Genomic DNA, 17,687 nt, shown 5'->3' with positions numbered 1-17,687 from the left:
TTTGGGAGTTATGCATTTCAAAATAACAGACTGGCAAACAGCTGGTAATCAGCTTTCAACACAAATCAGATGGCAGATGTCTCAAATCATACTTGTAACACAAGACTTGCAAGCACCCCAGCACTGTAAGCAAGATATAGTAGGTTTTCTTCACTCAAGTTGACTAGTATGAAGGATTTGAAGCTGTTCTGTACTGGATTGTACTGTACATTTAGTGCATTAATATTGATTGTTTAACAAGGGATTGCCAGGAAAAATGAGGACAGGAAAGAATGGCTTAAGAGAAGACACCCCTCAGCATACAGGCACAGAAGATCTAAAGGTTTATAGTGGAGTTAAAAAAAAATTACTGGAGTGTGCATTGAGGGAGTTAATTATTGATGTTCAAAATCTCACTGAATCATAGGACCCCACCGAGAGAGCGGCTAGAGAAGTTAGATCTGCCGAAGTTAGTAGGGGATAGTAAGGAAGACATTCCTGCAGACCAGTTTAATATATATCCTTCAGTGTGTTTTTAGTACACAATTTTTCAGAAAGCTGACTGCATACTGTATCCCATTGGGCGACAGCCTCCCAAACACAAGAACTGCAGCTACCTCTGCTCATCTGACTGAGTTTGGGTAATGATTGATATGGAGGGTACTGTAGCCTAAGGCTTGTTTTAATTGGCAGAATTCTATACTGGAATGTATAAAGGTACAATGCCTGAAACCTGTGGGGATTCACTCAGCCAAAATGGAACAGTAGAGCAGTGAGCCCTGAAACTGACAACTAGCTAAAAGTTACACAATTAGTATCATTTATCAGAAAGTTGTATTTCATAGCTAAGTTTTTTGTTCGTATTTTTATGACCATGTACCTATCCTAATCAAGCATTCAAAGCACAAATCCAGGAATAATTGGATTAGCAAAGGTATGCTGTATCAAAACACAGTAAGACACATCTAAAGCTTTAATGCAAGACGGAAGTGTATTAAATTGATTACATTTACACATTTAAATGATCCTACGTACATTAATAGTACTCAACATACAATATTTAGTAAAAACCACTAGTATATTTAAGTCTTCAAATTTTGGTAATGTTTTCTACCAAGTGTAAAAGTAGAAAGCAAGGTTTCCAGAGATGAGAGTGTATTTAACCAGAAATAACTCAAGTGACTGCCAAATACAGAATTACTATAATGGAGAGCTGACATCTACACAAAATGCAGTATTAAAAATATTTAACGTATATTTACAAGAAACTGCTTAGTATTTTATTCTAATATGGAGATCAGTTACCTGATTGATTAAGGGTGTGTGAAGGCTTCTCTTTGCTTTAGTGCACCAGAAATAATCCCTCCATAAAAAGTATACTAAAAAATATACAACTGTACAATAGGAAGAGGATAGAAAAAAAATGAACACTGTTGAAAAAATTTATTAGTCTATACAGTAAGTAAACCATTGGCTGTTTACAGTAAACCCAAGTGAAATACTCATTGCAATAGTATTTTCCCCCACACCGAGACCCCAAAGCAGTCTGCCTTCCCCATATTTGGGGTCTGGCAGAAAATTGTGTTTCTTAACAAATAGCCACAGAAAGAGCCATTGTGAGATATAGACCTTCACAGCCGTGAGCTACAGTTGAGATACATATACATTACCAATGTTTAGGAAAAGAGCATCTGTACTTAAGTGTGACAAGCTGATTCACAATGAAAGAATAAGACACTATTCAAATCTTTAGCCAAAAAAGTGAAGACTACAGCAGGACAATAGTGGACAGCATTGTACAGAATGCCATGAATTTAGTACATAAATATGACAGGATTAAAACTCCAGTTAAGCAATCAAGTTATCAACTGAAGTGATGATTTAAAAAAAAAAAAAATCACCTATTGTTTTTGCTCAAATTCTCAAAGGAAATTTTAGAAATCTCTCTTCAAAAGGTTTTCAGATTAACAATAAACTGGCACAGGCCATAATTTATAGACAGCTCTGCTTAATGAAAGAGAATTTGTAACAGACATGGCTGTAAGAATTGTGTAGTCATGCTGTCTGTTATACCAACAAGGACAAGCATTTACCAGTAAAAGATATTACATTTTAGCCTGCATCATTTTTAGAACGTGTGCATATAAAGCGATTCTGTAATTCCAAAAGTATCTAAACAAAAGAAAATCCAAACAAAAAGCAGATAATGCAACAATGTATATTTGTTAGATGGATTTTTTAAGAGTAGTTACATGATGACGGTACAAGGTCATAAAACTTGAGTGCATTTGTTCTTGCACACTATTTTATGCTACATATAAAAAACATGAAGACTGCAAGTTGGGCATGCTTACCATGAAGTTTCTCACCTGGGAAAGCTGCTGAGCATGTTTTCCTACAAATGTTCACTGCCATGATACCAAACAAATATGTGCAAACTGCAAGGTCCCTAAAATAGCAGTTAACGAATTTACAGAAAGGTGACACTATCTGTTTAAATATGCAAGGGAATAAACTTCCCAGAGTTTATAACATAGAGCAGTATCCACCACAAGCTCCTCCTCCATGGCCTTCTTCCTGGTTGGATAACTTTACGCCTCGATTTTGGCTCTCACTTTCCCACAGTCCAGGAGTCTGAATGATTTTTTCAACAAGTTCTTCGAAGGCACACTGTACACCATCACATGTTTTTGCACTTGCCTCTGCGGGGGGGGGGGGGAGAGAGAAATGTAAGAGGTCAAGCATGTGTTAATGTACCTTCCAGCATCCTTTCACTTTAACTGGATAGAAACAAAAACTGTTTCCCTACAGTTTTATTAAATAAGGGAAACATGTATCCTACAGTTTTATTAAAAGGGAAAGTAGGCACAGATATACAGAAAGTCCTAGTGTTTAGGACAAGAGGCTGACTTTTACACTCTACAGTCAGATATGAGTTTTGATACACTGTGTGAAAAGTTAGAATAATTACAGTTGGCATGTTTGAATTTAAAGGGTCTATTATACTTTACAGCACTGCCTCATACTGATATGAGGCAAGTTTTTTAATTAGTTAGTGGCACTGAGATAGAAGGATATATGGCCCAGTCAGAATAGCCACAGTCAGTGATATTTCTATTGGACATCAACAAGTTAAATGCAACTTACAGGAGTCTCTTAATATGGGGAAGTGGAACAGAGAACAATATTAGGAACTTAAAACAGCCTTTGATTTCATCATAGCATTTAGGTACTAAGGTGATGGGTGCACTGGAAGCAGACAGCCTGAAGAAAAGAGTGACTGTAGTTGAAGTTAGGCAGTTTCTAGATGCTAATCAGTTTAGAGCTCAATCTATTTCAGTGTATTGACTGTGGCCAGTACCTTGGAGACACTCCATACTGAACAATTCTGGAGTAACGTGCCTATAAGGTTAAGTTTCTTCTGAGCCACATGGGATACCAGTTGATTTTTGCATTTCAATAAAAGGAGTTTCTATAGGAAATTAAAATATATCTTTTCGAAATCAATACTCTCAACAACTTAAGATCTTGATTTCTGACAGCCTTTAGCAACAGGTCCTGCATATTTTAAAAACTCAAACGGGAAATTGCTGAACTATTATCTGTGGTTTGTAATCTATCCTTTAAATCGGCTTCTGTACCTAATCACTGGAAGGTAGCTAACGTGACACCAATATTTAAAAAGGGCTCTAGAGGTGATCCTGGCAATTACAGACTGGTAAGTCTAACTTCAGTACCAGGCAAATTAGTTGAAACAATAGTAAAGAATAAAATTGTCAGGCACATAGAAGAACATAATTTGTTGGACAAAAGTCAACAGGATTTCTGTAAAGACAAATCATGTCTTACTAATCTATTAGAGTTCTTTGAAGGGGTTAACAAACATGCAGAAAGGGGGGATCCAGTAGATACAGTATACTTAGATTTTCAGAAAGCCTTTGACAAGGTCCCTCACCAAAGGCTCTTGTGTAAATTACATGGTCATGGGATAAGAGGGAAGGTCCTTTCATGGATTGAGAACTGGTTAAAAGACACGAAACAAAGGGTAGGAACAAATGGTAAATTTTCAGAATGGAGAAGGGTAACTAGTGGTGTCCGTCCAGGGTCAGTCCTGGTACCAATCCTGTTCAACTTATTCATAAATGATCTGCAGAAAGGGGTAAGCACTGATGTGGTAAAGTTTGAGGATGATATTAAACTGTTTAAGATAGTCAAGACAGAAGCAAACTGTGAACTTCAAAAACATCTCACCAAACTGAGTGATTGGGCAACAAAATGGCAAATGAAATTTAATGTGGATAATTGTAACGTAATGCACATTGGAAAAAATAACCCCAACAACTATATGTACAGTATGATGGGGGCTAATTTGGCTATGACAAGTCAGGAAAGATCATGGATAATCCTCTGAAAACTTCCACACAGTGTGCAGCAGCAGTCAAAAAGGCAAATAGGATGTGGGGAAATATTAAGAAAGGGATAGAAAATAAGACCCAGTATATCTTACTGCCCCTGTATAAAACTATGGTACGCCCACATCTTGAATACTGTGTACAGATGTGGTCACCTCACTTCAAAAAAGATATTTTGGCCTTGGAAAGGGTTTAGAAAAGGGCATCTAAAATGATTAGGGGTTTGGAACGGGTCCCATATGAAGAGAGGCTAAAGCAACTGGAATTTTTCAGTTTAGAAAAGAGGAAACTGAAGGGGGATATGATAGAGGTATATAAAATCATGAGTGGTGTGGAAAGGGTGAATAAAGAAAAGTTATTTATTAGTTCCCATAACAGAAGAACTAGAGGACACCAAATGAAATTAATGGGTAGCAGGTTTAAAACTAATAAAAGAAAGTTCTTCTTCACACAGCATGTAGTCAGTCTGTGGAATTCCTTGCCAGAGGAGGCTGTGAAGGCTAGGACTATAATAGAGTTTAAAGATAAGCTAGATAATTTCATGGAGGTTAGGTCCATAAAAGGCCTGGGTATAGAAATGATGTCCCTGGCCTCTGTCTGTCAGAGGCTGGAGATGGATGGCACGTGACATATTGCTTGATCATTGTCTTCGGTCCACCACCTCTGGGGCACTTGGTGCTGGCCACTGTCGGCAGAAAGGCTACTGGGCTAGATGGATCATTGGTCTGACCCAGTACGGCCATTCTTATGTTCTTATTATGTGTTGTATCATGTACGTCTCCATTTTTCAATTTGGTACCTTTCAATTTCATTAAGTGTTCCCTTGTTTGTGTATTGAGGGCAGATTCACATCTGATTTGCCTTCTCCATCCCATGTCCCCTTCAGACAGCCCCATGATTCTACCATGCTTCTAGGATTACAACAGTTTGTGTCCCATTTCCTGTGCTCTATTTCTGCAATATCTTTGGCCTAGTCTACAGTGCCATGGACCATCCATCAAAGTTACCCAAGTTCAGCTATGTGAACAGAATAGCTGAAGTTGACATACTTTGGTCTACTTAACCGCCTCTAATGCTTCTTGTTCTCATGCCTAATTGAAGTCCATGGGAGAGCACTTTGGTCGATTTATCACATCTATATTAGATGTGATAATCGACCCCCTGCTTTATCAACCACTGCTTGTCAGTCCAGCAGGTAGTGTAAACATGCCTTTTGAGTGTGTGGCCTTTTGAGTGTGTGACTAGAGCTCAACACAGTGCACAATCAGATAAAAGCATATCACTCCACCCTTGCTTAATGATTTGATTTTCTGGTCACCTCTGAAGAAGTTATTCCTTTCAATCTGCTACTTTGTATATGTCAATGCTAGCTGGTCTGCCCTGCCCTTATGCTGCCCATACAACTAAGCTTTGCCAGGGCCTCCTGAAGTGCAATAGTTTCTCCAGTCTCTAAGGGTATGTTTACACTTGCACCCTCTTTCGATAGAGGGATGCAAATGAAGACATTCAAAATTGCAAATGAAGCCGGGATTTAAATATCCTGCACTTCATTTGCATAATCGCGTTATGGTGCTATTTTGAAATTGCATTTTGTATTTTGAAATAGCGCTATTTCAAAATGGCTCCATAACACGATTATGCAAATGAAGCGTGGGATATTTAAATCCCAGCTTCATTTGCAATTTCGAATGTCTTCATTTGCATCTCTCTATCGAAAGAGGGTGCAAGTGTAGACATACCCAAATATCTGCAAGTTTGCTAATTAAGGACTCATTCCAATCCATTACTCATTTACAGATCAACGCATTTAAACACAAACTTTAAAAAATATATATATATATTGGTAGCCTATACCTATCTTTTTGATATGCTATGGGCTGGCCAGTTATTTAGAGTGTTCTCTGATTTTGATTGTGCCAGCAATTCAATGTGTTGTTTTTGGCATATCACAGAGGGTGGAATCCTGGCTCCATTCAAGCCAATGGTAGGACTTCCAGGGACTCCAATGAGGCCAGTATTTCAGCTTTAGACTGTGCCTAGTTCACTCATCTGCTGAGAGTCTAAAAATTTGACTAGATACATTTTAAGACCCATCTAAACAAGATGGGAATACCTATTTTGAAGATGATGATGTATACATTAATTTTGTAAAGCACTTAAGCAATATAGTTGAAAGGTACTAGTAGATTATTTAGCTGACAGTATAACAGTATAATTGTAATTTCAGCAATTCTGCAAAAATGGAATCCAGGTTTTTTGTTATATAGTTTCAATTCAAAGTATCACGTAGACTTTACATATATCTTCAAGGGCATACCTATGAACAACATGGAATGTTTTCTTGCAAATTTGAGACCTTCATTCCTGTCAACCACCCGGTTTTCCTGCAAGAAGAAACAGATATTATATACGCTGCATAGGTGATTGGGTAACAAAATGGCAAATGAATTTTAATGTTGATAAATGCAAAGTAACGCACATTGGAAAAAATAATCCCAACTATGCATACAATACGATGGGGACTAATTTAGTTACAACCACTCAGAGATCTTGGCATCATTGTGAATAGTTCTCTGAAAACATCCACCCAAATCTGAAGCGGTAGTCAAAAAAGCAAATAGAATGTTAGGAATCATTTAAAAAGGAATAGCGAATAAGACAGAAAATACATTATTGCCTCTATATAAAACCATGGTAGGCCCACATCTGAATACTGTGTACAGATGTGGTCGCCTCATCTCAAAAAGAGATATATTGGCATTGGAAAATGTTTAGAAAAGGGCAACAAAAATGATTAGGGGTTTCGAACAGGTCCCATACAAAGACAGATTAAAAAGACAGGGACTTCATCTTAGAAAAGGGGAGACGAAGGGAGGATTTGATAGAGGTCTATAAAATTATGACAGGTATAGAGAAACTGAATAGTGAAAAGTTATTTGCTTGTTCATATAACACAAGAACTAGGGATCACCAAATGAAATTAATAGGTAGCAGGTTTAAAACTAATAAAAGAAAGTTCTTCTTCACACAGCATGTAGTCAGTCTGTGGAACTCCATGCCAGAGGATGTTGTGAAGACCAGGACTTTAACAGGGTTCAGAAAAGAACTAGATAAATTCACGGAGGTTAGGTCCATCAATCCTTATTAGTCACAATGGTTAGGAATGGTGTCCCTAGCCTCTGTCCGTCAGGGCTGGAAATGGATGACAGGAGAGGGATCACTTAATGCTTACCTGTTCTGTTGACTCCCTCTGGGGTACCTGGCATTGGCCACGGTCAGAAAACAGGATACTGGGCAAGACAGATCTTTAGTCTGACCCAGTATGGCAATTTTTATATCTTGTGATAGACACATAAATATAAGCCATTGAAGGTAATTTTTCAAATCTGCTTACCTTATCAATCTTGTTTCCAACTAACATTTTAACTATGTCATTCCTTGTACAGTATGTCTCCAATTCATTTAGCCAATTGTCCAGTTTGACAAAGGTGTCTCTTCTTGTGACATCATAAACTGAAAAATATCATCAATGGTCACTGACCTGATTTAGCATGTTATTTTGAAGAAGTTTCCAAATAATTTAGTAGTTGCAATAAATTCTCAGATATTCAAAATCAGATTTTTTTTTAAGAGAGATATCTGTCTATATAATCAACCTGACTCAAGTTATTGCATATATAGTAGTACACAAGTGAGGCTTACTGAGAACCCACTTAGAGCCAAAGTGATTGTAGCCTTAAATACAAAGCACCAAAATTATTTTTGCCCCTGGATGTCTCATCTACCACTCAACTCTAGCAGTAGTTAAACAGGCGGAGTGCCAAGTGTCTAGTTAGGAGCCTTCCAATACACAGTAGGCAAATACTCAAAATCAAAACAGTTAAATTCAGTGTGCAGATGCCAGAAGTAGGGTTTTTTTGCCAGTTGTCCTTTCCTTCTATTTGATGCATAGGCATCTCAATATAAACCCTAATCTTTTATCACACTGGGGATGTGATTTAAAAAAAAACAACACCACTCAGTGGCACTGTTGGTCCTCATTAGGAGGGAAGTGTGTATTTTTAGGTATCTTTTAATATGTGCCATCAGAGTTTTACATGGGGTAATTAAAACACAATATTTTACACATCCCTAGTCAGGACTGTGTAAACAAGCAGCGATTGATTTCTACAAGAAAGATGACAGAAAGATGCTCAAGCCATTTAAAACTGGGAGCATACTTATAACTAGAGACCAAGAATTTCAGTATTAAACAGCCAAATGCACCCAAAGAATTAGTTTGTCCTTAATTTATTTGTAAGACTAGGGAAAAAAATCTAAGGTTTTAAAATGGCACATTGAGTAGCACACTTACCTAGGATAACGCCTTGTGCTCCTCTATAGTAGCTGGGTGTTAATGTTCTGAACCGCTCCTGACCTGCAGTATCCTAAAAATATTCAGAACATTTTCCATTACTGTATTTGCACAAAATAATCTACTCTATGTGCTACTGAAAATACAGCACCTGCAAGATCGAATGAACACACACACACAAAATATCAAGGAATATTGTAAAAGCGACGAAGAGTCCTGTGGCACCTTATAGACTAACTGAAGTGTAGGAGCATAAGCTTTCGTGGGCAAAGACCCACTTCGTCAGATGCATGGAATATTGTATCACTAAATAAATCAAGTTTACTTAACTTTAGATGATATACAATTTAAGATTAGATGCAGAGTTAATACACTTTTGCTTTAAAAAGTGGGTTTTTAAAGTCTAAGCATTTAAGTAAAATAAGTCACACTGATGAGATTTATTTATATACATAAAGTATCAGTGATTGTGTATGTGTACACACACACACACACACACACAATATCACTCACATTTACACTGAGACTTCTGCTGCTTTACAGCTAGTGCAGATGCCAGTGCAACAGTTTCACTTGTTTTTAAGAGAACACTTTAGGTTTGCAAAACACAGCAAAGTCTCATGATAAGACAAGATGCACAGTTTTTCACTGCCCAGTATTTAGAATTGGCTTCAAACCACAGAAAACATGTTTAATCATGAATTACAGCAAACCAAGCTTCAGCATAAGTACCAAAAAACTGATCATGTTCCTTAAATTGAAGTAGCTCATGAAATCAAATGGGTCTGTAGAGACCAAGTACCAAAATGCTGACTACATATGTTTTGCTGTAGATCCTTGAAAGTACAGTGAACTATACAAGCACCCCAGATCACAACAGTATGCATGCATGCAAAGACAGAGAAGCTCATTCATGTAAACTGTCAGTTTAGAAGCAAATTGCTTACAAATAAAAAGTAAATGAAACTTAAGGAAGGCACATAATCCACCTCCAAAAGACCAGACATAAGATAACAGCAACATTTATCATTCTGGTACAAAATTCACTCCACCACCATAGATCCTAAATATTCAGGCTCCATATGAGTGAACAAGAACATAAGAACAGCCGTACTGGGTCAGACCAATGGTCCATCAAGCCCAGTATCCTGTCTGCCGACAGTGGCCAACACCAAGCGCCCCAGAGAGGGTGGACCGAAGACAATCATCAAGTGATTGGTCTCCTGCCATCCCTCTCCAGGCTCTGACAAACACAGGCCAAGGACACCATTTTATCCCCTGGCTAATAGCCTTGTATGGACCTAACCTCCATGAAATTATCTAGCTTCTCTTTAAACTCTATTACAAGTCCTAGCCTTCACAGCCTCCTCTGGCAAGGAGTTCCACAGGTTGAATACACACTGTGTGAAGAAGAACTTTCTTTTATTAGTTTCAAACCTGCTACCCATTAATTTCAATTGGTGTCCTTTAGTTCTTCTATTTAGGGAACTAATAACTTTTCTTTATTCATCCTCTCCACACCACTCATGATTTTATATACCTCTATCATATCCCCCTTCAGTCTCCTCTTTTCTAAACTGAAAAGTCCCAGTCGCTTTAACCTCTCCTCATATGGGACCCATTCCAAACCCCTAATCATTTTAGTTGCCCTTTTCTGAATCCTTTCCAAGGTCAAAATATCTTTGAGGTGAGACCACATCTGTACACAGTATTCAAGATGTGGGCATACCATAGTTTTATACAGGGGCAGTAAGATATTCTGGGTCTTATTTGCTATCCATTTCTTAATAATTCCTAGCATCCTATTTGCCTTTTTGACCGTCGCTGCACACTGTGTGGAAGTTTTCAGAGAACTGTCCACGATAACTTCAAGATCTCTTTCCTGATTTGTCGTAGCCAAATTAGCCCCCCATCATACTGTACATATAGTTGGGGTTATTTTTCCCAATGAGCATTACTTTACACTTATCCACATTAAATTTCGTTTGCCATTTTGTTGCCCAATCACTCGGTTTGGTGAGATCTTCTTGGAGTCCCTCGCAGTCTGCTTCTGTCTTGACTATCCTAAACAGTTTTGTATCATCTGCAAACTTGACTACCTCACTGCTTACCCCTTTCTCCAGATCATTTATGAATAAGTTGAGCAGGATTGGTCCTAGGGCTGACCCTTGGGGGACACCACTAGTTACCCCTCTCCATTCTGAAAATTTACTATTTATTTCTACCCTTTGTTTCTTGTCTTTTAACCAGTTCTCAATCCATGAAAGGACCTTCCCTCTTATCCCATGACCATGTAATTTACACAAGAGCCTTTGGTGAGGGACCTTGTCAAAGGCTTCATGAAAATCTAAGTATACTATATCTACTGGATCCCCCTTGTCCGCATGTTTGTTAACCCCTTCAAAGAACTCCAATAGATTAGTAAAACAGGATTTCCCTTTACAGAAACCATGGTGACTTTTGTCCAAATTATGTTCTTCTACATGCTTCACAATTTCATTCTTTACTATTGTTTTGACTAAGTTGCCCGGTACTGAAGTTAGACTTACTGGTCTAATTGCTAGGATCGCCTCTAGAGCCCTTTTTAAATATTGGTGTCACGTTGGCTACCTTCCAGTCATTAGGTACGGAAGCCGATTTAAGGTGATAGGTTACAATCCACAGATAATAGCTCAATTTCCCATTTGAGTTCTTTTAGAATCCTTGGATGAATGCCATCCGGTCCCGGAGATTTGTTAACATTAAGTTTTTCTATTTGTTCCAAAACCTCCTCTAATGACACTTCAATCCGGGACAGTTCCTCAGATTCATCACCCACAAAGGACAGTGAAGATTTGGGTATCTCCCCAAAGTGCAGAACAGCTTGGTGAAGAGAAGTCTATTACCCGCCCCCCATCCGCTACTTCCGGTCACAAACGAGAGCCAGAACATAGGATTCCTTTGCAAACCCCTCTCACCAGTTCACACTCAGAGCACGTCTAGACTATGTTTTAATTTTGAAAGAGGAAACAAGTTTTCGGAAACAAGCCACATCCAGACTACTTTCACTTTCGAAAGATTCTCTTTCAAAAATGCGATCGGAAGAAGAAATTAAAATGTAGTTTAGACGTGCCCCTAGGGACTAGTTATCCATTGTACAGGCTGCAATAGTACTGCTCCTTCAGGTCACTTGAACCACAGAAATGAAGAACTATGGCCTCTCCAGTAGCTAGTTTTCCTACCAGATACCACTGAGATCTTATCACCACATGTAGATATACAGAAAGCAGTCATCTTCCTAGCACTTGATTAACATGTTTTATGCTACTTCCCTGAGTTTAGCATGGACCATGAGTGGCTACAGTGGTGAAGGGGAAAGCCAACTGTTTTATAACTCAGGTTTGTGTTTTTGAGATGCAGGGAATAAGATGAACAGAAGTTATTTTTCTCTTTGAAAAAAGGATGGATTAATTCACCCTGTCTCTTCAGGAAAAAGTATGCAGGTATTCTATGTGGCTCATTTTCTTCCTCCCAGGAAAGAGTTCTGTTGCTCTGTGACTCCTACCACAGAGGGGAAATGTTCCAGTGGTTTCTATGCCTTCTCATAGGTTTATGAGGCCCTCACAAGGCTGTGTCCATTTTCTCTGCCATCAGACCCACTCTGCTTTGCTTGAGTGACAATATGCTTCTATATCTGACTGTCAATGCCTAGCTAAAGGCCTACAATTCGGTACTTGAGGTATGAAGCACTCTTGATGTCGCAAGGGAATTACCCCAAATCTGTATTTTGCTCCCTTCTGTACTCAGCTTTTTCCCCTTAGACAGATCAGACATGAGCAGAATTTCTCCACTCTGCTCAGCAGCGAGAGTTCCAAGCAGCCAGCCATCACACAGCAATTGGCAGACCTGGAATTCCAGCACTTGTTCCATTGCATAAGGTGGATTCTGTGACCATGGGAACATGATCCTTGCATACAGATTAGAAAGCAAATATATCATTAAGAGTTATTTTCTCTCCCTCAATTTCCATAGTTCGCTTGAGGTTTTCCATCAACAGTCAAGGTCATCACAAGCACTTAAACTGAGTTATGCAGGATATGGAGCTCCCAGATCTATTTTAACTACTATGAATCAATCCTGAACTCATACCTTAGCAGGCAAACATATTTTAGTTTACCTGGGTTTTTCCTCGTGTGTGTCACTTTATTTTACATTAGTATCTTAAATGTAACTTTAAACAAGCACAACTGTGACAATTCTCAAGTTTTGTAATTTATGCAATACTTGTTTTCCATACAAATACTAAGTCTTAGTTGAGAAGATTTTTCTTTTAGGATTGTAAATATTGAGACGCTTTATACCTAATTTAATATACTTAGGTTATAAAGCTCAAAGTCTATCATCTCTGATACCGTCTACTCAAGTAGACGTTTGTAAGATGCACAGGTAATATTTATCTGTACTCAAATTAAGGACATTTTCTTCTAATCCAACTCCATATTCTCCCATATACTTGTTGGCTTTTAAATTTTGTTTTTGATAACAGTAAAGTCTCTTCCCATAAACGAATTCTACAGAAGAATCCCATCTGCTACTTTCAGATACCAGAGCTAATATGGTAACTGTCACCTAACCTGAAAAGGGAAAATAAAAATATTACTGATAGAATTAACAACCCTATAAAAAAACTGCACTACTAACACTAACAAAGTTTGTTAATATGGCAAATCCTTTCAACTGCATATTTCCACAAAACCCACCACCACTAGTACAAAGGAATAAACTATGCCAAGCTCAGGTATTTTATTATATTCAGGACTTACCCATATTGCCAGCTTGGCTTTATTTCCATCAACTGAAATCGTTTTTACCTTGAAGTCAACACCTGGAAAAGTAAAAAGACTTTAATTCTACTTCAAACATGTGCTAGGATTAATTTTGTCACATGGAAAGACAATGAAAGACTCAAGTCAGTCAGAACTGAAGCTGTGCTTTGACAGTAGCAGGTGCAGTGGTCTAGTTTAATCAGTTACTCATTGCATCCCACCTCCTTACTTCTTCCACTTTCTCTCTATGGTACTACACCAGACTTTGAAGTTAGGGCTTAGAAAAGTCTTCAGGTAACATTGGGCAATGAGCCAATGGGTAGATCAAGGAAGTGAAGCAGGTACTAATCTTTCCTTCCTGAAGTGTAGCATTCCTGATTATGCTGTGAAGTTAACTGTTTAAAAGAAATCCAAATTCTGGCTCTCCTTTTCATACTTTGCTACCTTCTAGGTTACAATTTCTATCCTTTCATTCCATTGTTTCTCAGTGTGTACTGGTTATACCAGAAGCTATGGACTTGATGCCATATTATGCAGGAGATCAGACTAGATGGTCACAATAGTTCCTCCGACACCAAACTAACAGTTCAAGGCTACTCAGGCCAGGTCTACACAGGCAGGGAAAAATTGATGCAAGATATGCAAATTCAGCTACATGAATTGCGTAACTGGAGTCAGAGTACTTGCATCAATTTTCTGAGGAGGCCCACAGTGGGAGAGCGACAGGAGAAACTCTCCCTGCAACTTCTCGCAACAGTGAGGAGTACCACAGTCGAAGGGAGTGTCCTAGCATTTGATTTAGCAGGTCTTTACTAGACCCACTAAACTTTACCCACCTCTGGCTAGAAGACTGGATCAGTTCCTGGTAGATGAAGATCTGGACTTAAGTACCAATGATTTGTCACCTACAGACTAGATTAAGAGTGTTCTACATAGAATTACAGCCATACCTTTCAGTAGCTTTAGCACAGGATGTATCTTATGAACGGAGTCCTGAACGGATAAACAATTTTGTAGTTGCATCTATATCCACAAATATGAGTTGCACATATAAAATGGATATCTGCAAAATTCGCAAGGTTCTAGATACAAAATTTGCATCCACATTTGTGTCTGCAAAAATGAGCTGCAGAAATCTGCATCCACATCTGCAGATGTAGATACCCACAGATATAAATTGGATATTGGTGGATTTGCAGTATTTCCCATAGGAAGCATATACATTAGCATCTCCAGAGACACAAGTTTGAATGAAGTTAAAAAAAACAACCATACAACTGAAAATACCTTGAAGTCACAAATGACAGCCTGGTTACCTGGCACACTGTAACAACAGTGTTTCAAGTGAAAGCAATGGCGTCACTACAGCTCGAGTCCCTTCGCAAAACTGTGAGAGTCTTCTACCTAGGAACTCTCTCCATACTTTGGTGCTCCTCAGCTTGGATTTATTAATTTTCAAAGCACAATGCAGTGTGGTACCTAGATTGTATAGCAATAACCTATCTAGATCGTGATGTAGAGTGTATGACTATAGAATGCAGGTCTTCCATACATTTGGCCCAGTTATTGCAATGGAATCAATGAGCCATTGGAGATTAAATAGGCTCTTTAACATTTTGGCATTAAAACTCCTTATAAATAAACTAGACCTTAATATACTTAGTTATAAATGTTTAAATTGAGATTCTTAATCTATAACTGACAGTGTTTTATAAAAGTACCACAGAATGTTTTATTGAGATTGGTTTAGCACACAATTACTGTTGAATGTACAGGCTTCAGAGCCAGAAATTCTAATCAATGTATTTCCAAATACAAGTCAATGGCAAATGTGCCATAAGTAGTTAAAAAAGGAACTTGCCATGCTTACGATTTAGAATAAGCCTAAATAACTGACGGCCCTGTAAATTTCCAACTTTCAATGTAAAAAAAAAAAAAAAAGTTGGCTCTTAAAACTAATATCAAAGTGTATTACCTCTGCTAAGAGCCATACAGCCCTAATGAAGGGCTAACAAGTATACATTTTTAAAAAGATATTTGGAAAGCCTAATATACTTAAAGCTATAACGATGTTTTTACATGCTCAAGACCACCTAAAAAAGCCAAGCCACTTTGGCTGAAAAATTTCTCTCTCTCAGCCCAACTATAAATTTCAGAAAGTGAGAGTAGTTTGGCTATACTACAACAAAAAGTTTAGTTGAACTCTGAGATAAGGGCATCTTGCTCACATTCCACAAAACAGGTCCAAGCTTTAGTTCCTGCAGACAGTCATGCAATTTCAATTGTAGATGAAAGTGCATCTTTGACATTCAGTCCACATCATCATGGACTCCTCCTGAGTGTCGAAATGACAGATTGTGGAAAAACAGCATCGCTTTCCCTGTAACCTCAGCCATGCAGAACACAATGCCATCCACAGCCTCAGAAACAATTCTGACATCATAATCAAAGAGGCTAACAAAGGAGGTGCTGTTATCATCATGAATAGGTCAGACTACCAAAAGGAGGCTGCCAGACAACTCTCCAATACCAGACAACTCTCTACAGGCCACTTTCCTCAGATCCCACTGCAGAATACACTAAGAAACTGCACTGTCTGCTCAAGACATTCCCTACCTAAGCACAGGAACAAATCTACACAGACACACCCCTAGAGCCCCCATCAGGATTATTCTATCTACTACCCAAGACCCATAAACCTGGAAATCCTGGATGCCCCATCATCTCAGGCATTGGCACTCTCACTGCAGGACTTTCTGGATATGTGGAAACTACTCAGACCCAATGCCAACAGCACCCCTAGCTATCTCCAAGACACCACGGACTTCCTGAGAAAGCTACAATGCATTGGTGATCTCCCAGAAAACAGTATCCTAGCCACCACGGATGTGGAGGCTCTCTACACCAACATTCCACACACAGATGGAATACAAGCGGTCAGGAACAGCATCCCTGATGATGCCATGGCACAACTGGAGGCCAAGCTCTGTGACTTTATCCTCACACACAACTATTTCAGATTTGGGGACAATTTATAACTCCAAACCAGTGGCACAGTTATGGGAACCCGCATGACCCCACAATATGCCAACATTTTTACGGCTGACCTGGAACAACGCTTCGTTAGCTCTCGTCCACTAACGCCCCTCCTCTACTTATGCTACATTGATTACATCATCTGGACCCACGGGAAGGAGTGTCTGGAAGAATTTCACCATGATTTCAACAATTTCCACCCCACCATCAACCTCAGCCTGGACCAGTCTACACAAGAGATCCACTTCCTGGACACTACAGTGCAAATAAGTGATGGTCACCTAAACACCACAGTATACAGAAAACCTACGTACCACTATGCCTACCTACATGCCTCTAGTTTCCATCCTGGACACACTACATGATCCATCATTTACAGCCAAGCACTAAGGTACAACCGCATTTGCTCTAACCCTTTAGACAGAGAAACACCTACAAGATCTACACCAAGCATTCTTGAAACTACAATACCCACAGAGCCAGATATATACCCAGAAGCCTCCTGCTACAAGACAGGCCCAACAAAGTAAACAGAACACCACTGGCCATCACCTACAGTCCCCAGCTAAAACCTCTCCAACGCATCATCATCACAGACCTTGGAAGGTAGGCCAGTCCTCGCCCACAGACAACCCACCAACCTGAAGTAAATTCTCACCAGCAACTATACAGCACACCACAGTAACTCTAACCCTGGAACCAATCCCTGCAATAAACCTCGGTGCCAACTCTGCCCACATATCTACACCAGCGACACCATCACAGGACCTAACCACATCAGCCACACCATTACACGCTCATTCACCTGCACATCTACCTATGTAATATATGCAATCATGTGTCAGCAATGCCCTTCTGCCATATACATCAGCCAAAAAGGACAGTCCCTACGTAAAAGAATAAACTGACACAAATCAGATATCAGGAATTGCAATACAGGCAGTCCCCGACTTACGCGGATCCGACTTATGTCGGATCCGCACTTACGAACGGGGCTCTCTCGCCCCGGAGGTCGAGGTAGCGGATTGCTACCTGCGAGCTCCGGGACGAGAAAGCCCCATTCGTAAGCTGCTCCCGGTGCCCCTGGTCTGCTGGAGACCG

The 17,687-nt window shown here is 39.2% G+C and overlaps 1 protein-coding gene across 1 annotated transcript in view; it reads right to left on the bottom strand.

The window, feature by feature from the left end:
• Positions 1-1,407: 1,407 nt before the first annotated feature.
• Positions 1,408-17,687, bottom strand: part of RAB18 (RAB18, member RAS oncogene family) — a 33,172-nt gene continuing 16,892 nt past the window's right edge. Inside the window, exons 3-7 of the mRNA XM_075922561.2 lie at positions 13,548-13,609; positions 8,746-8,818; positions 7,786-7,904; positions 6,709-6,775; positions 1,408-2,681 (exon numbers count right to left, since the gene is read on the bottom strand). Coding sequence (XP_075778676.1) covers positions 2,506-2,681; positions 6,709-6,775; positions 7,786-7,904; positions 8,746-8,818; positions 13,548-13,609 — 497 coding nt within the window. The 3' untranslated portion in view covers positions 1,408-2,505. The remainder of the gene's footprint in view (positions 2,682-6,708; positions 6,776-7,785; positions 7,905-8,745; positions 8,819-13,547; positions 13,610-17,687) is intronic.

The sequence above is a fragment of the Pelodiscus sinensis genome, chromosome 2 (genome assembly GCF_052426305.1).
Source record: "Pelodiscus sinensis isolate ZL-2025 chromosome 2, ASM5242630v1, whole genome shotgun sequence".
Lineage (NCBI taxonomy): Eukaryota > Metazoa > Chordata > Testudines > Trionychidae > Pelodiscus > Pelodiscus sinensis.
Note: the sequence above shows the minus strand (reverse complement) of the source record. Positions and strands in the feature narration are given on the sequence as shown.